Here is a 19,750-nt window from a genome sequence, read left to right on the forward strand (position 1 = left end):
GAGTTACCATGCCCCCCAGAATTCTGGGTTTCACCTGGATTTTAAGCATATCACCCAGATTGCTTAGTCCAGCCAGATTCTCCCAGATTTCAGATTTCATTTTTTTTTAAAAAAGCTACGCTCTAGACTTTAAAAAAGCTAAGCTCTAGTGGAGTTATGGAGCAAAACGTGCAGTCACTCTTCTGCTCAAAAATTATTTTCCAGCCAGTTTACATAATATGCAGATTAGGCACCCAGATTTGGAAAGCCAGAATATGGCAACCCTACACCCACCTCACCCCGGCTACAGTTCTGCAGGGTCGACAGTTTTATATTTGTAGAGATTGTACCACCGTGGATTCAGCTACAAGCAGGGGGTGTTAAGAGGTTATTGGGAGTCGGAAAAGTGACAGAGGGTTGCCAACTTATTGCCTCCCTTTGTGCTCCAGGTCCTTGTTGCAAAGAGAGCAGTTGCAGCATCTTATCCTATGGGCGAGAAGCCATTTTGAGCGGCATGACAGAAGGGCGCCTGAACCAGATCTTGGATGTCCTGCGTTCCCAGAGACTCTTGTCCAGAATGGACTATGAAACCATCACTGCCTTCCCTACCCTGACTGGCCGGGCACGTGCTTTGCTGGATACTTGCCTGAGACTTGGGGAAAAGGCTGCCCAGACAGTGGTGACCGTGCTGTCTGCTAGTAAATGCAGCCCTTTGACACGAAGCATCCTGGCCAATGCTGTGCATTAAGCCTACGGCTCACGGCAACGTTTGGTTCGTGTCTCTGTGAACGAGTAATTTGCAATGGCATCGACATGTGCATTCATGGCCTGCTGTCTCAGATGAGATGAGGGGTTTGCCCGGCTGCTGCCGCCCTGTGACTTTTGGTCCTCGTAAAGAAGAAACTTGAATTCGATTAAGGGACTGAGTCACCCACTGTCTGCAGCAAGAGCATCGGATTCTTCGAACAACAACCATCAGCCAGTTGGACATCTGAGAAGTTTGGAACTATGATGTGGCTGTAGGTTCTGATGTAGGCGCCGGACATCTTTGTTCTTCTTTGAAGAGAATGAATTGTGGCACCTTTGTTTTCGTACTGTGAGAGAGAGATTTGCCAAGACCTGGCTCCTAAAAAGGGGAAGGCCCTTAAGGGCAGGGTTGTCCTCATGTAGCAGGGAGAAAAGGCTGCTGAGGTGAGCAGAATGTGAGGGCAAATCGCCCCAGCAGGCCTCTTGCTGAACAGGAAATCTCATTAATTGCCAAGTTTTCAGGAGGGATTTCCAGCAATCAGTTGAGGCGTTTGGTCAGTTTCCACAAATAAACTGTTGCTGTCTGCACCTGCAGTGTAGGCAGCATGAATTCAGAGAGCTTCTGAAAGAATGACTTTGATCGTGCCTAAGTGGAGGATGTTGGTACACTGTATCCACTGAAATTAGTCGTGGGCATTAATCTGACCGTGTGCAGTGGTCCAGAGAATGATCTGCAGGCATGCAGACTCGCTGCTGAAGCTAAGCAAGTTTGGCCTTGGAAGCTGGATGGATGAGTGTTCTCTTGGGAGCTCCTCTAAGTGTTGATTTAAATGATGCCTGTTTTGCTTTTGTAGTATACAACATTTAAAAAATTCAGCATGTTTTTAAAGTCATAATCATTGAATAATATGCATTGCAATGGGACTGGTCTTGTGGAACAGAGCTGGTCTTGCAGTAGCAAGCATGAATTGTCCCCCTTGCAAAGCAGGGACTGCCCTGGTTTGCTTGCTTGGCATTGATTGGATGACTACATGCAAGCTCTGTCTGCTATAAAATATTCCCCTTAGGGCAGGCCTGCTCAACTTAGGTCCCGCCAGTTGTTTTTGGACTACAACTCCCATAATCCCCAGCCACAGTGACCAATAGCCAAGGATTATGGGAGTTGTAGGCCTACATCTGCAGAAGGGCCGAAGTTGAGCAGCCCTGCTTAGGGGATGGGGCTATAGCTCAGTGGTAGAGCATCTGCTTTGCACGCAGAAGGTCCCAGGTTCAATCCCCAGCATTTCCATGTAGTAGGGCTGAGAGAGAGACTCCTGCCTGCAGCCTTGGAGGAGCTGCTGCCAGGCAATGCAGATAATACTGAGCTACATGGACCAATGGTCTGACTCATTAGAAGGCAGCTTCCTATGTTCAAATACTTTAGCTTTTGTTTTGCATCATCCTCGCAAGGTTATTCATGTTCTCATTTTGCGGTCACCAAAACTGAGTATAAGTAACATTGTCAAGGCCACTCAACCCTCGCCCATGGCAGAGTCCCACACATTCTACCCACCAGACCACGTCAGCTCTCATCTTGGAGAGGAGAGCTGGTCTTGTGGTAGCAAGCATGACTTGTCCCCTTAGCTAAGCAGGGTCTGCCCTGGTTGCATATGGATGGGAGACATGATGTGTGAGCACTGCAAGATATTCCCCTCAGGAGATGAAGCCACTCTGGGAAGAGCAGAAGGTTTCAACTTCCCTCCCTGGCTTCTCCAAGATAGGGCTGAGAGAGATTCCTGCCTGCAACCTTGGAGAAGCTGCTACCAGTCTGTGAAGACAATACTGAGCTAGATAGACCAATGGTCTGACTCAGTATATGGCAGTTTCCTATGTTCCTGTCTTGGACAATGGGTGAAAAAACAGGGTTGAGTCCACAGAGCACGCTCCTTGGCTGCTTCCCATCATGGTGGAAGGAATGGGAAAGAGTTGACTGGAGACTGTTCAGGGCACCTGTGTTGAGGCGAAGCAGCCTTGGGTTGGTTTAGCCAAGGGGTTCTCAAACCTGAGTCTCCCTGCAATGGGAGTGATAGTCCAACCACATCTGGAGACCTACATCTGAGAACTGCTTTAGCCCAAGAATAATGTTTGTGCCTAGTCTGCTGATGCTACATAAAGCATTTGTTTTGCAAGCAGATACGTCACCAAGAGGGCATCTGTCTGCTTTGTCTAATTTTGTGGGGCGAACAAAGGAACACAACTCTGTATCTTGCAGCCACTGCCAAGGCCACATTTGAGGATATTAGAAGATTCACTGTCATGCAAGTATTATTTGAATGTCCAAGCATTAAGATGTTTCCGTTAGAGATCATCTTTGTAAACAAGCACTGTTTAAATGAAAGGGTGTCACACAAGTCCATTCCTTTTGCAATCCGCATGCATTTCAGTGCATCAGGAGCCATTAAAACTGGATTTGAATCCATTGTTGGATGAGAATGTATCAGAAGATTGACTCAGGCATACAGCTTATAGTTTGGCCATTGATTGATTAAGTGCCGTCAACTCTTAGCGACCACATAGATAGATGTGTAAGATGGTAAGAAAGGTTGGCCGTAGGCCATAATAAATCCTTGGTGAGCACATAGACAGAATATAATGATTAGAATTGTCACGGAAATGAGTAAATGCATAATAAAAGTACTGTTTAATGCACTTTTTTCCCCTTTTGCAATGGTTTAACCCCACTTTTAAAGGGTAAAAGTAAACTTACTTTTTCAACAGATTCTAGCAAACTGTATAATCTTTTGTTTGTTTTTAAGACTAGAGCTATATACCGTCTTTTCACAATGAGTGCACAGTGCGGCTGGCCAAAGTGTTTGCTTACATCAGTTCAGGAAATGGGGGTTTCAAACCCTCTGCAGCTGTTTCTGGGGCGAGGCATGAAAGTTCAACCCATCATATCTGGATAACCTAAATTAGATGTGCAGGGTGGAAGGCAGGATAATTCAGTCTTAAATTCATATATTTAAGGCAAATTCAAATAAATTCGGTCAAGGGCAGAACAAATGATAAGCAGCTGTATCAGAAAAATTTCTGATACAGAAATATCTGAAACAGAAAGGAGTGAGTGAGTGGCAGGCAGAGAAAACTGGCCAGGGCGCTTTTCAGCTGCAAGGTGTGTGAGGCTTTTAGTGTAAGGCTTTACTGTGAGTCTGAAGTTGCCCCAAAAAACAGACACAAAAAGTGGATTTTTTTTTTTTTTTTAACCCTGGATATAAATTGGGCTAGGCGCTAACAGGCAATGAAAAACCTGAATCGTGTGTGAAGTGTTCCCTGATAGCTCGCAGGGACTTATATAGGGTAAATCTGTCTGATATGTGAATGCACATCCTCCATTCCAGAGGAGATGCAAGCTAAAAGCCCCATGTGAAAAACACCCAGGAGATTTCAGACAGAATCCCCATCGCAGAACAAAATAACATGTATATTACCAGTGTTTTTCAACAAACATTCCCAACGTGGTCTACATAGGTATAAATTAATAAAATAGCTCCCTGTCCTCAAAGGGCTCACAATTCTAAACAACAGCAACAAACATAAGATAGACACCAGCAACAGCTACTGTAGGGATGCTGTGCTGGGGATGGATAGGGCCAGTTGCTCTCCCCCTGCAAAATAAAGAGAATCACCACTTTTTAAAGGTGCCTTTTAACTCAGTTTACATTTCTCACTTTAAATTTTAGCTAGAAGTGTGCTACTGTACCTGTGTTCAACATAACTTGTGAAGAGCTGTACTTGTGGACAAATCTGTATCTGTGTACACTGTTCGCTCATTGTACGAGTGTTGAACATGATGTGTTCACATTATGAACCTACTACTGTACCTAAGAAGAATGGTACAGTGGGGAAATGACTTAATTATCAAGCCAGAGGTTGCCAGTTTGAATCCCTGCTGGCTGGGATGTTTCCATATTGGGATGTTTCCATATTGGGCAGTAGCAATATAGGAAGATGCTGAAAGGCATCATTTCAGACTGCGCGGGAGGAGGCAATGGTCAACCCTTCCTGTATTCTACCAAAGACAACCACAGGGCTCTGTGGGTGCCAGGAGTTGACACCGACTCGACGGCACACTTGACCTTTCTACTGTACCTAATCCCATTAACCCTCAGCAATAACATGGTGAAAGGATTGAAGAATACTGGTAGTATATTATCAGTACTGGGGCAGCCTGTAAACTGAGACGGGAACAACTGAGTAGTTGTAACTGAGATTTTTGTATAACCTGATGTTTTGTTATCTAGTTTTATTGTTTTGATTTTGTTCTGTTTTATGCTGATTTATATTTTGGTGTGTATGTTGACTGGTCATTGACCGTAATAAATTATTACTTACTTACTGAACAGTACTGAACGACTGAAGTACCATTGGTATACTGTGGTGCAGGGCAACGCAACATCTGATTAATTTACTTGGGTGGCAATACCCCTGCCCAAAATGGGCTCCTTAGGTGACCACCTTGGTCTGCCTAGTGAATGGGCAAACTTTGCCAAGAGGTTTTTCACACATGGCTCGATGCCTCGGGGTATCTGAAGAGTGAATCTGCTTCGGAGCAGATTAGAGGCATTTTAATTCGAGGGATGAGATGGACCATTAGCATAGCCATCAGCAGCACCTCTATCATCAACATCTTCGGAGAAAGCAGAAGCCCCAGAGGTTTTTTTTCAAAAGCTGCTGGAAATAGAGGATTTTTTTTTACCCTGGACATAACTCGGGCTAAGCCAGAATTCGCAGCCTCCATTCAGAGAGAATCAAAGCCCTGTCTGTCCTGGTCCCTGATAGCCCACAGGGAGGTCAGGTTAAATCCAGGGAATATGTAGATTGGCACATTCCAATCAGGAGTGGATTGGCGGGGTGGGTGGGGGGAGCCCTGTCTGTAAAACCTTCAGGTGACATATAAGAAAGCCACCACTTTCAAAGGTTCCTCTTTCTTTACTCAGCAGGGCAAGTAAGGTTGCCAACTATCCCTCATTATGCAGGATGTCTCTCATTTCAGCGATGAAACTTTGGTCCCTATAGGGACAGCATTTGTCCCTCATTTATTCAATAGAATATAATTCAATTACATATACGTCGATGATACTCAGGCTCTTGATTACCACTGCATACACCTCCCGGCCAGGGGCATAGCAAGGTTGGAGTGGGCCCAGAGACAAGATTTTAAAATGGGCCACCCCTCACTGAAGCTCAGTTCTTGAAGTAAAGAAATCTTCAATGAGGCTGAATTGTGGACAATGCAAGTCATTGAATGGTACTAGAGAAAGACCTGCTGTTTGGGTAGCTCCAGGTCTTAACACTCACATCAGTTTTGGAGGATGAATACAACTGAAGGAAGCCCGGGCGGGTGCGTGGCTGGGGGAGTCAGTCATGTGACTTGCCTCTGGGGAGGGGGCCCCCAAGGCAGTGGGCCCCCAGACAACTGTCTCCCCTGGCCCTATTATAGTTACACCCCTACTCCTGGCCCTCCCAGCCAGCCCCCCCAAACTTGTGTCCCTCATTCTGGCAATGAAATGTTGGCAATCCTAAGGGCGAGTTACTCAAGGTTGCAAAGAGACTGAGAGACAGTATGTCCAGTTTGCGAGCAGCAGTGACCTACAACCGCCTGACAACTAGAACAGCCTGAGAAGCGAGTCACTCTGGTTGAGAAAGGCCTGGGTTGAGTTGAGAAGCGGGTGTCAGTTTGCATTTTCCCTACCCGATGGGAAGGGGTGATAACAAAAGCGATTGCATCAGTCAATAAGTAAGTTCCAGAAGGGAGCATGAAACCTCTGATAAAGGGGGCTGTTGCATCACAGTAAGACAACACATTGCAGGAAACCTCTTAAGGCGCAGCTGTCCCTGCTGCAAAATGTTGTGGTTACAAGGCCTACCTTTCCCTTCTCGAATGTGTGCTGAAGCCAGTTCCAGGCGGTGAAGCAATTGCTTCTATGCCCTCAGGAGGGATTTCAAATCTTCTGAAGTACAAAAGATTTACTGTACTTGGCAGTTTCGATTGTGTAAAGCTCAGCGAGGGTGCGTGGCGGCCATCAGTCAACACCCCACATCTTCCTGAAATGATGCTCTGTGCGTCTCAGTTACATACCATATCTATTTATGTTATTATTGATTGATTTAACACCCTTCTTTACCACCCAAAACTCACGTCTCTGGGCGGTTTACACCAGGCAAACAAAAAGTTAAAAACATTAGTTAAAGCAAAATAAATGACACACAGTAAAAGTTAAAACATTGCAACAAGTTAAATTTTAAAACAACATTTTAAAACGATGTTAAAACTGTCAAACCAATATTTAATTAAAAGCCTGGGTGAATTGGTGCATCGTTAAAGACTTTTAAAAAGTTGTCAGGGATGGGGAGGCTCTTATTTCAGCAGGGCACGTGTTCCAAAGCTCTGGGGCAGCAGAAGAGAAGTCCCTTCCCCATTAGGGATGATGGGGATTCCATTGCTTCAGCACTGACACAATTCTTAGGCGTCACAGAGCCTCTGCAAGCTAGTTTCCAGCGTGGATGGGGTTTGAATTCACATGGGAACAGCACACACCCACCCCACTATTGGATCAGTGGGGTGCTGTGTGCTGTATGTAAGCCCATGCAACAACTTTATTTCTCTGCACTTGAGCCATGTGAAGTTGGCCATGATGGGGAGAAATATACATATGGAAGGAGGGTTGGGATTGCAGCTCACATGGGACATAGGAACCCAGGAGGAGGCTGCTGTATACTGAGTCAGACCATTGGTCCATCTAACTCAGTATTGTTTTTACACTGGCTGGCAGCAGCTCTCCAAGATTTCAGGCAGGAGTCTCTCCCAGCCGTCTGTGGAGATGCTGTCAGGGACTGGAACCGGGACCTTCTGCATGCAAAGCAGATGCTCTGTCACTGAGCTACAGCCCCATCCCCTGAGGGGAAGATCTGACAGTGCTCACATGTTACATCCAAATGCAAACCAAGGCAGACCCTATCCATGCGCTCCCTGTGGTCTGCACCTGCCTCCTGCAGAAAATGTAAAAATAAATAAATAAATAAAAACATGGTGACTTCCAGGGGCAAGGCCAGGGGTATGTGTGCGCAGCTGTCTAGCACATTATCACTTGCCTTCTCATGGAGGACAAGTGTCTGAAGAGGCTTATCTCTACCGTCAATGTATGCGCATGAACAGTAAAGCATCTCTACTCTCAGTGTATGCATATGAACAGTAAAGCATCTCTACAATCAATGTATGCGCACAAACAGTAAAACATCTCTATCATCAATGTATGTGCATGAACAGTAAAGCAATATTCAGACAATTATACATTGTCTGCCATTTCATTCACTGCAGCTGTTCAGATCTTGAAATGCTGGTAACCTTTGATAGGACTCTCTTGTCTTTCGGAGATACCTTTCACCAAAAGAACAAACACCTGCCTGCCTTTTCAATTGCTAGGAGGGAATCAGGCCATTGCAGTGAAAAATAAACACAAAAGGCGGAGTGCAGCCATCAAAACTGGAACAGCACAGGGCTAAGGTCGGGGGAGGACATTGGTCCTTGGCATGTGCACTGGAGTGTTAACAAGCGTGTCCTTGTTTTCACCTGGGAAACCCTGGAGGGGATGAAATCAGGCCAAGCAAAGTTCAGGAAGGTGACACTTTCCAGTAGGGGTGTGCCAAAATGCGATTCGGCGTCTGAATCGCAGCACATTCCCTTTAAAACTGAGGGTTCCATAGCCCCTTAACATCCCTGCTCCTCCTCCACTTGCTGCCATTCTGTATCCGTGGTGCTCCCCCAAGCTCTCAGTGCAAGCCGGCGGTGCTCTCCCTCTGCTGCTCCCACATGGCCCTGGCACACACATCGCCTCTGTGCATGCGCGGTGGCCATTGGCATGGGCAGCATATACTGAGTCAGACCCTTGGTCCATCTCACTCAGTCTTGTCTTCACAGACTGGCAGTGGCTTCTCCAAGGTTGCAGGCAGGAATCTCTCTCAGCCCTATCTTGGAGATGCCGCCAGGGAGGAACTTGGAACCCAGAAGATCTTCCCAGAACGGCTCCATCCCCTGAGGGGAATATCTTCCAGGGATCACACTTCTAGTCTCCCATTCAAATGCTACCAGAACAAACCCTGCTTAGTGAAGGGGACAAGTCATGCTTGCTACCACAAGACCAGCTCTTCTCCTGTGAATCATCTCCTACTGCATGGGAAAGGGCCATGGTCAACCCCTCCTGTATTCTACCAAAGACAACCACAAGGCTCTGTGGTTGCCAGGAGTCGAAACTGACTCGACCCAACACTTTACCGACATTCCTGCATTCAAGTATCTAAATGGCTCAGGCTCTTTGGCTCATCTCCAGCTCCTGGATGAGTGTCTCCCCCCCCAACCCCTGCACCTTCTGGAAGCTCTTTTTGCCCATAGCTGGCCCTCATTGTTTTCCTACTGGATTGCCCATTAACCATGATGGCTAAGCCATTTACCCCTTCTTAAGAGATAACTGCCCCAGGACCAGCATTTTGTGGTTTTGGTCATCAAGATAAGCCTGTTTTCTGTCTGGCAACTTGTAACCGCATTCTTCCTATCCCCTGACACAAGAAGCATCAGAGGTGTTCAGTGACTCACATGGGCGCTGAGCACATGACTTAGACCCCATTAAAAAGGGGACTTCCAAGCCAGACGCGTGCGCACACTCTCTCTCTCTGATCCTGGCAGCACGTCCTGTTTTTATTCTACTGAACACCTGGCTTCTGTAAAGCTCACCTGGATAGGTAACTATGGCTTTTCTTTGTTCCCCTTCCCCTCCCAAGCATGCTTGAAGATGTGTGGGTGCATGTGTGTATGTATGGGAGTGTGTGTGCGAGAGTGTTTAAGGACCAGCCAGCCTAGCAGCTTTTAGACTAGAATAAAACCTGGGGAAAGCCCTTGACCCTTGCAGGGAAGACAGCCAGAACTCTCCCCCAGGACAAGGACAGAGTCCCCATGGGAGCTCTCAATCCAATATACTGAGTCAGACTATTTGTCTATCTAGCTCAGTATTGTCTTCACAGACTGGCAGCGGCTTCTCCAAGACTGCAGGCAGGAGTCTCTCTCAGCCCTCTCTTGGAGATGCTGCCAGGGAGGGAACTTGGAACGCTCTGCTCTTCCAAAAGCGGCCCCATCCCCTAAGGGGAATATCTTACAAGTGTCCACACTTCTGGTCTCCCATTCATATGCAACCAGGGTGGACCCTGCTTAGCTAAGGGGACAAGTCATGCTTGCTACCACAAGACCAGCTCTCCTCCAGAGAGGCAGAAAAAGGTTTCACTGGAGTTACCTGGAACATGACTGCAGCCTGGATTGACTGCAGTCCCAGTTCCTTTCTGCCAGCTTCTTTCTAGCCTGTTATCTTTTGACTGGTTTGACAGCATGCATTTTCTAACAACTGTAGAACTCCTCCTTTAAATCCAAGTACCTGGCAACAGTTGCTGTGAACTTACTCACCCCTGCCCTGCCCCTCAAAGAAACACATAGGAATGTAAACCAGTTTGATGTAAACCAGAATGGAGAGCCAGCGTGGTGTAGTGGTCAGAGTGCTGGATTAGGACCGGGGAGACCCGAGTTCAAATCCCCATTCAGCCATGAGACTTGCTGGGTGACTCTGGGCCAGTCACTTCTCTCTCAGCCTAACCTACATCACAGGGTTGTTGTGAGGAGAAACTCAAGTATGTAGTACACCGCTCTGGGCTCCATGGAGGAAGAGCGGGATATAAATGTAATAATAATAATAATAAACCATTTTAAACTAAACCTTCTATTTCGGGGAGTCAGTTCTTCACAGAGATAAGCAATAGATAAGTACAAGCATTTCTACCACAAGAAATCAATTCATTTCTAACTTGCCACAAAATATTGTTATTTTTGTTACAACATTTTGCTGGTCAGAAACCAAAATAAAGTTTGATTGACTGAACTGAGTGAGTGAGTGAGTGAGTGAGTGATTGTGATAACAGATCTGGAATTTGTAGCTTGGTTACCAATGTGGAATTTGTAACTTTTTCCTGATTGGGACATGTGGAAAACTGAACTACTGTAGTCAAGAAGTAAAGGTGCCTTTAAGTACAGGATTCTGTATTTATAATGAACAATGTCAACTTTGCTCAAAGTAAGCAAACTTTCCTGCCTCCCTATTTTCTTTCTCTTCCCGCCCCCAACAGACTAAATAGATCTATCTATCTATCTATCTATCTATCTATCTATCTATCTATCTATCTATCTATCTATTCGATTTCTATACCATTATCATATGAGGATAATGCTTTTAATTTCTTAATTATTATTATTATCTCATCAAGTCATACACTGCAGGGAAATTATTTCATGGTGTCTATAAACCCAGCTGTATGTAGTTGCTTATTTGGATATGGATTGTGGTTTCATTTGTCTTGAGATGCCAGTATGGATGGAAGCAGATGTTGTTTGCCTTTGCAATGAAATGTCGTCATGCCAGCTTGTGTTATATTATTATGCACAATATAACAAGGTTTTGTTGGGGTTTGTTACTGTTGGTTATATAACCCACTTTTTATAATCCAGTGAGAATTTTGTTTGACTTTTCCCCTGCTTTTGTTAGTGTGGTAGTTAATTTTTAAACTATGCTAGAAGGTAAAATCTGCGACACAAAAATCAAGTTTTATTTTGTCTTTATTCATCTGCCCCATGATAGAAAGAACATTGGGGATAAATCCATGTGCTGGACTACATACACGCTGGACAATTCCGGCCCTCCTGCAGATGTTGGACTACAACTCCCATCATCCCTGACTATTGGCCACTGTGGTTGGGGAAGATGAGGGTTGTAGCCCAACAGCAGTTTGAGGGCTGGAGTTGTGCAGTCCTTTTGCAGTGCAGAGTTGTGCAGTTGTGCATGCTTTGCAAATGTGTGCTTGCTTTTTAAATGCTAAACGGTAACTGGTTTACTGAACAAGGGCAGAAATTTGGAACAAGATTGCAGCTAGGTGGTGGGCCGGGGGGGAGGATCTAACCCACTACCCCTGCCACAGTCCCAGTCTGGAGTACCCCACCACCTTCATGGCTGCTATTTGCCCAAGGAGGAAAGCTCTCATTGGCACCAGTGTTTTTAAAAAAATATTGTTATTTCTTGTTTACACAGACAGGTCTTATTGACTGGTTTGTTTTATCCAGACATCGAGTCCTTCCCAAGGACCTGGGATGGCTGAATTTTGTTATCAATATTGTGCTTGTTGTTATTATAAATATCGTCACAGAATATAGGCTGTTCCCAGTAAAATGGCTTTTTGTAATTGGCTGATGGTGATAGGAACATAGGAAGCTGACATATATCGAGTCAGACCTCTGGTCCATCTTGCTCAGTATTGTCTTCACAGACTGGAAGCAGCTTCTCCAAGGTTGCAGGCAGGAGTCTCTGTCAGCCCTATCTTGCAGATGCCAGGGAGGGAGCTTGGAGCCTTCTGTATGCAGGTGTTTTTCTTAGAGCAGCTCCATCCCCTAAGAAGGGGAATCTCTTCCAGTGCTCACACTTCTGGTCTCCCATTCAGATGCAACCAGGGCAGACCCTGCTTAGCTAAGGGGACAATTCATGCTTGCTACTGCAAGACCAGCTCTCTTCTCTAGATTAAGCCAATGCAATGAGCTAGCGTCTCTAGCACAATTTGCTTTCCTGATCATTTAGATGGTCTCTTTCAAAATGCAGTCTTCCAGTTATCTGAGATTTCATGCACTCACCTCCCAGGATGAATATTCTCACTGGCAGAGTTAATTTATGACACCGTTTTGCCGGGCAGCCCAGCAAAAATAAAGGCTATGTTGATCTTGTGCCAACATAAACTCATACCTGTTTGAAAGTGACAGGCCAAAAAAAGAGAGCCCCCCATGAAACATAATCTACATCTGTTCCAATGGAAGATTATAGAACAAACAAGGAAAGCATTTCTCATCTGGCAGCATTCTCGTATGTCAACTTCCCAATCTTTGTGCAGAAGTGAAAGCACTTAATGCTGTCAAGAGCAGTGTTCCCTCTAATTTATCTGTGTGCAGAACGAGTTTTGTTCTGGGCGGCAGTATCGAGGCAGTGTGTGCACATGTGCATTCAGAGTGGGGCCTTCCTAATTCAACATGAGCAGGAGTTAAAATTAACTAAGTGGACATAAAAAAAAACTTGTGGGTTTGCAAACATGCGCACACCTTAGAGAGAACACTGGTCAAGAGTCATTCTTAAATCAACCGGAGTTTGCCAGCAGTAATACACAGAGGGGATCATAACCCTTGGACCAGAATTATTACTTTCTTTCCAGAAGTCCATGGAATGAAATATATGCAAAGAGAATCCAGATCTCCCATAGATTTGAATGACAGGTTGTATCCAGGTAAAAGTTTGTTCATATACACTCTCACAAAATATAAACAGTGAATATGAAAAGGCTAAAATGGTAAGTTTGTAAACCATCAAATACTGTATACACAAATATATAACTCTCAGATAAAACTCTCATATTATAATAACTACCAGTATCTAATTGATTGATCGATTGATTTCCATCAAGTCGGTGTCGACTCTTAACGACCACATAGATAGATTCTCTCCAGGATGATCTGTCTTCAACTTGGCCTTGAAGGTCTCTCAGTAGTGCATTCATTGCTGTCATAATCGAGTCCATCCACCTTGCATCCTCTTCTTCTCTTTTTTTCAACTTTTCCCAGCATTATGGACTTCTCAAGGGAGTTGGGTCATTGCACAATGTGTCTAAAGTATGATCGTTTGAGCCTGGTCATTTGTGCCTCAAGTAGAAATTCTGGATTGATTTGTTCTATGATCCATTTGTTTGTTTTCCTGGCTGTCCATGTTATCCTGAAAAGTCTCCAGCACCAAAGTTAGGGTTAGGGGGAGTGGAGGTTAGGGGAAGTGGGCAGGGGGATGGAGTGGCTGTGGTCCATAAAAATACTATCTCCCTTACCAGGGCCCCTGTGAGACAGTTGACCTATATTGAGTGTGTATTTTTGAGGCTGGGAACTAGGGATAGATTGGGGATTCTGTTGGTGTACCGTTCACCCCGCTGCCCAACTGACTCCCTAACTGAGCTGACGGAGCTGGTCGCGGAGTTGGTGATGGAGTCTCCCAGGCTTTTGGTGCTGGGGGACTTCAATATCCACTTTGGGGCTGGCTTGTCTGGTGCTGCTCAGGAGTTCATAGCGGCCATGACAACTATGGGCCTATCCCAATTAATTTTTGAACCAACTCATGTTGCCGGCCACACACTGGATTTGGTCTTCTGTTCGGATCAGGGGGGTGTTCCGTGGGTGGGGAATCCGTTGGTTACCCCATTGTCATGGATGGATCACTGCCTGGTTAAGGTTGGTATCGCGGACACAATCCACCCCTGCAGGGGTGACGGACCTATTAGGATGGTCCGTCCAAAAAGGCTGCTGGACCCAGCGGGTTTCCAAAAGGCCTTGGAGGGGTTCGATGTTGGTGCGGCCGGTGATTCTATTGATGCCATGGTGGGAACATGGAATAGAGAACTCACCAGGACAGTAGATATTATTGCTCCTAAGCGTTCCTCCAGGCCTGCTTCTAAGATGGCCCCCTGGTATACGGAGGAGTTGCGGGGGATGAAGCGGCTTGGTAGGTGACTGGAACGCAGGTGGAGGAGAACTCGGCTCGAATCTGACAGGATGCAGCATAGAACCCATTTGAAGACCTATGCAATGACGGTGCGCGTGGCAAAAAAACATTTTTGGTCGGCGTGAATTGCGTCTGCGGGCTCACGTACGGCAGAGTTATCCCGGGTGGTGAGGAGTATAATTTCTACTCCTTCTGCCTCAAATCAGTTCCCGGAGACACTCTGCTGTGACGCCTTTAGTGGGTTCTTTGCGAATAAAATCTCCTGTATTTGGGCCGACTTGGACTCCACTATTTCTGCAGGGCCCATGAGGGAGGTATCCAGCAATCCCTCTTGCAGTGTTAGGATGGATCAGTTTCAATCTGTGACTCTTGATGACGTGGACAGACTGCTTGGAGTGGTGTGGCCTACCACTTGTTCTCTGGATCCTTGCCCGACCTGGCTGCTTCGATCAAGCGGAGAGATTGTTGGAGATGGCCTGGTTAACATCATAAATGCATCTCTGGGGGAGGGTAGGGTGCCTCCTTGTTTGAAGGAGGCAATAGTTAGACCTCTTCTTAAGAAGCCTTCCCTGGATCCCTCAGCGATGGATAGTTATAGGCCAATCTCCAATCTCCCCTGGCTGGGCAAGGTAATTGAGAGGGTGGTGGCTGACCAGCTCCAGGCGGTTTTGGAGGAATCTGATTATTTAGACCCATTCCAAACTGGCTTTAGAACGGGCTATGGGGTTGAGTCAGCCTTGGTCGGCCTGATGGATGACCTTTACCGGGGAATCGACGGAGGGAGTGTGACTTTGTTGGTCCTCTTGGATCTCTCGGCGGCATTCGATACCATCGACCATGGTATCCTTCTGGGTCGCCTGGAGGAGTTGGGAATAGGGGGCACCGCTTTGCGGTGGTTCCGTTCCTATCTCTCGGGTAGATCCCAGATGGTGGAGCCTGGTGACAGTCGCTCCTCAAAGCAGGAGCTGTTATATGGAGTCCCTCAGGGCTCCATTCTGTCACCAATGCTTTTCAATATCTACATGAAACCGCTGGGTGAAGTCATCAGGAGATTTGGTGCTGGGTGTTATCAGTATGCTGATGACACCCAAATCTACTTCTCCTTTTCATCTTCAGGAAATGGCACTCACTCTTTAAATGCCTGCCTACAGGCAGTAATGGGCTGGATGAGGGAGAACAAATTGAAGCTGAATCCAAGCAAGACGGAAGTGCTCATTGTGGGGGCTCAGAATCTGAGGAGTGAGTTAGATCTCCCTGTGCTGGATGGGGTTACACTCCCCCGGAAGGAGCAGGTGCGCAGCTTGGGAGTACTCCTGGACCCAGGCCTCACCCTGGTCTCTCAGTTGGAGGCCATGGCCAGGAGTGCTTTCTATCAGCTTCGGCTGATTCGACAGCTGCGTCCATTCCTTGAGGAGGATGACCTCAAAACAGTGGTGCACCAGCTGGTAACCTCCCGGCTTGACTATTGCAATGCGCTCTACGTGGGGCTGCCTTTGTACATAGTTCGGAAACTTCAATTAGTTCAGAATGCGGCAGCCAGATTGGTCTCTGGGGTAACCCGGAGAGACCATATTACGCCTATTTTGAAACAATTACACTGGCTGCCGATATGTTTCCGGGCAAAATACAAAGTGCTGGTGATTACCTTTAAAGCCCTGAATGGCTTAGGTCCAAGTTACCTTGGAGAGCGCCTTCTTCTGCACGATTCCCACCGCACATTAAGGTCATCTGGGGAGGTTCGTCTCCAGTTGCCACCGGCTCGTCTGGTGGCGACTCAGAGGCGGGCCTTCTCTGTGGCTGCTCCAGGGCTGTGGAATGCGCTCCCTGCAGAAATCCGTAATTCGAGTTCTCTGTTGGCCTTCAGGAGGGCCCTTAAAACACATTTGTTTGGCCTGGCCTTTCAGGGCTTTAAAAAATAAATAAATAATTTTTAAAAAATTTTTTAATTTGATTTAGGGTTTTAATTACTTAACACACACACCCCGGCCTTGTGCAGATGGGAGGGAGTTTGTCCCAGCCTGTCCTGCACGAAGACCAGGAAGGGTTCCGTTTGACCCTTTTGGTCAAGGGGTGGGGTTTCGGCCAGGATTGGCCGATCCCCGCCCCATTCTTCATTCATTCTTCATTCTCTTTTCAGTTGGGACCAGGCAACCACAGGAGAAGGAGCTCTCCCCTCCCTCCCCCCCGGTACAGAGCGGGTCTAGCGACTGGCTGCCTGAAGGGGCCGAGTAGGATTTTTTTGCTCCCAATGCATTGGCCACTGTTGGGGTTTTTTTCGCCTACTCTGTTCTGTGTCCTGGGTGCGTAGTTAGAGTTAGGTCAGCCACAATGGCAGGAACAGTGCGGGCGGGGTGGTAATTTGAGGGTTAGAACATCGGTGAGCACCCTTGGATATGTAAAAGGGGTGATTGGTTAATCGCTCCTTTGTAGCCTGTGCGGCACGGGGAGAATGATTGCCATGAACCCTGCTTCAGGACTTCTCCAACCTTTGGGCTGTGTGGTCCGGGGTGGACGAATGCCTAGAAGTATCCAGATCCTCTCTTACAGAAGGGGGGGGTTGGCTTTGAAGGAATTGGGTGGGGCGTACCTGCCCATTCCCGAGCCAGGGTGTGTTGCCCAGTAGGGTGATGGCTAGGACTTCAGAGTTCTGACCTGCTTCTATTGGCCCGCACTGTTCTCTAAGGGTGATTAATCACCTGGTGTTCCAGTCTGCCATGCTTTGTGCAATAGTTAACAAAGTTGTGGCCCTTTTCTTCTATACTAAGTCTACATGTTTTCTTGAGCTGGGGTCTGGGGCCAATGTTTAATTTTTGTTTTAAAATGTTTTTAAATTGTTAGTTGTTTTATTGTTTTTAATTTGTTTTAGCTTTTCATTGTTTTATGAGTTGTTTTAATTGTAAACCGCCCTGAGCCATTTTGGAAGGGCGGTATATAAATTAAATAAATAAATAAATAAATAAATAAATAAAGTTCAAAAGTGTCAATACTTTTTACAGTATCTTTTTAATCTTACAGTATCTAATAACAATACAGTATCTAATAACCATTCCAGAAAAAGGAGACAACATCAAGAATAACTTCCAAAAACATAGATCAGTCCAACTGCCTTATAATGTCCCAAGGGGAAAATATAGGGGTGCTTTGTCCAGGTAGAAAAAGACTCTAACTTGATCCAGCTCTCTTCTGATGTTCCATATGGAAAATAAGAAAGCACTTTGTCCAGACCAGTCAAATATGTTTCAGCTTATTGTAGCCACTTATCTTTAGTGGTTGAGACAATTGCATTTCCTTGTCCTCCCTTTTTTACTGGAAAGTTTTGCTCCTAATGCATACACTGTTTACAGTGTACTGCTCTCCATAGAGTTATACATGCATGGATTATATGCAGGCCTTGGGATCTTGTTCAGGGCTTGAATTGGGGGAAGCTAGGGGGCACCAAGTGCCAGCTAATGGTGCAGTGGGGAAATGACTTGACTAGCAAGCCAGAGATTGCCGGTTCAAATCCCCGCTGGTATATTTCCCAAAATATGGGGAACACCTATATCAGGCAGCAGCGATACAGGAAGATGCTGAAAGGCATCAAATTTATTTATTTATTTATTTACTTACTTAGAAACATTTAATATACTGCCCACTCCAAAGACTCCGGGCGCTGTACAAAAACATGTAAATAAGGCAACATTAAAGATCGCCTTCTAAATTAAAAACTAAAATTGCTAATGGAAAACAAATAAAGTAAACTACAGGGCAAAAGCCTGGCGAAAAAGATTTTCAATGGAGATTTGAAGATCAGTAAGGAAGGGGCTAGATGAATCTGAAGGAGAGTTCCAAAGAAGTGGGGCAGCAACTGAAAAGGCCCTTTCGCAGGTCCTAGAGCTCTGAACCTCTCGAAAATCAGGGACTTCATACTGCATGGGAGGAGGCAATGGTAAACCCCTCCTGTATTCTACCAAAGAAAAACCACCATGGGGATGGTGGGCGCCAGGGGTCTACATCGACATCAACTTTACTTGACAGCATACTTTACCTTTAGGGGGCCCTGAAAGAAATCCACCATCCCCATGCCCTAAAGAAGTGACCAAGTGGGTCATTACAAAAGGGAAGGAGAGCAGACCCACTCTGGTCCCCCTGTAATACGAGCACTGCATCTTCTTAGACTCCCAGATTTCATTTCTTTGTAGGAGTATACTTCTAGTGGAGGCTGGTTGTTGCATGAGGCAATAAGCCTTTGGCAGGAAGCCAGTATCTGTTGCAGTGGGACAGCATCTTCTCACACAGGGTGGGCAGGCACCATGCCAAATGTGCCCGGGATGCATGCACCACACTGGCATGTGGGTGGAGTGGGTTACTGCGAGGAGGACATTACTGGGTGCTCTCCGATGAATATCAAGCACATCTGTTCACCCTTGTTTCTCCTTCACATGGGAAACTTGGGACTATTTCCAAAGGACATTACGAAATTGTTAAATGGAAGGTATGTATGCATAAGGAATAATAAGCAACTTGCACATAAATTGCTGCACACATGCATATTTTGCTGTATGTGTGTGTGCAAACATGCATGTACATCCAGCATACATGTATTGTAAAGCTGTAGCCAGATAGTGGTTGACTTCCAGGCAAATGCTACACACAGGCAGCAGCAACAATGGTTCATGAGAGTGATTTCTGCTGATTTCCTCTTTCCCCAGAAGTGCTCTTTGACTTGGCTTTAAGAGGGGTTTGGAGAACTTCATGGAGGAGAGGTCTATCATCAGCTACTAGTTGGAGGGCTACAGGCCACCACCAGCTTCAGAGGCAGGATGCCTCTGAGTACCAGTTGCGGAGGAGTAACAGCAGGAGAGAGGGCATGCCCTCAACTCCTGCCTGTGGCTTCCAGCAGCCCATCTGTGCAAAACAGGATGCTGGACTTGATGGGCCTTGGGCCTGATCCAGCAGGGCTGTTCTTAGGTTCTTAACTCTGGAAATATGTCCCTGAGGGCTGCACAATCCTCGGGGACATATTCCCGGAGCCGAAAAATGCTTCTCGGGGAAGAGATCAGCAAAAATCACCCTCCTGAACTGTGCCCACTGTGATCCTTTTGCCATGAGTCTGGTTGTTGGCCAGTAATAGTAATAAATTTGCATTTGAATGAAACATTAGCTCTGAAGAAAAAGGCACATATGATTTGCTTTTGTATTATGTAAATCCATGTAACAGCATAATCTTAGAATAGGCAATCCCTCCTATGTGAGAGAGAAGGGTGAATGCATCTTTTAAAGGATTGCTTGCCATCTGAAATTTTAATCAACTTTTTTTAAAAAAATCTGTTGCTCAATTAATTGGGAGCACATATTTAATTGATCAACAGCTTCTTAAAAGCATTTTTTCCTGGAAA

At 46.0% G+C, this 19,750-nt stretch overlaps 1 protein-coding gene across 1 annotated transcript in view; it reads left to right on the top strand.

Annotated features, from left to right (window-relative positions):
- LOC128334139 (receptor-interacting serine/threonine-protein kinase 2-like) overlaps positions 1–5,105 on the top strand; it is a 32,701-nt gene extending 27,596 nt beyond the window's left edge. The window contains exon 12 of the mRNA XM_053270454.1: positions 429–5,105. Within this exon, the coding sequence (XP_053126429.1) occupies positions 429–727 (299 nt within the window). The 3' untranslated portion in view covers positions 728–5,105. The remainder of the gene's footprint in view (positions 1–428) is intronic.
- Positions 5,106–19,750: the final 14,645 nt, after the last annotated feature.

Source organism: Hemicordylus capensis, chromosome 9 (genome assembly GCF_027244095.1).
Source record: "Hemicordylus capensis ecotype Gifberg chromosome 9, rHemCap1.1.pri, whole genome shotgun sequence".
Classification (NCBI taxonomy): Eukaryota; Metazoa; Chordata; class Lepidosauria; order Squamata; family Cordylidae; genus Hemicordylus; species Hemicordylus capensis.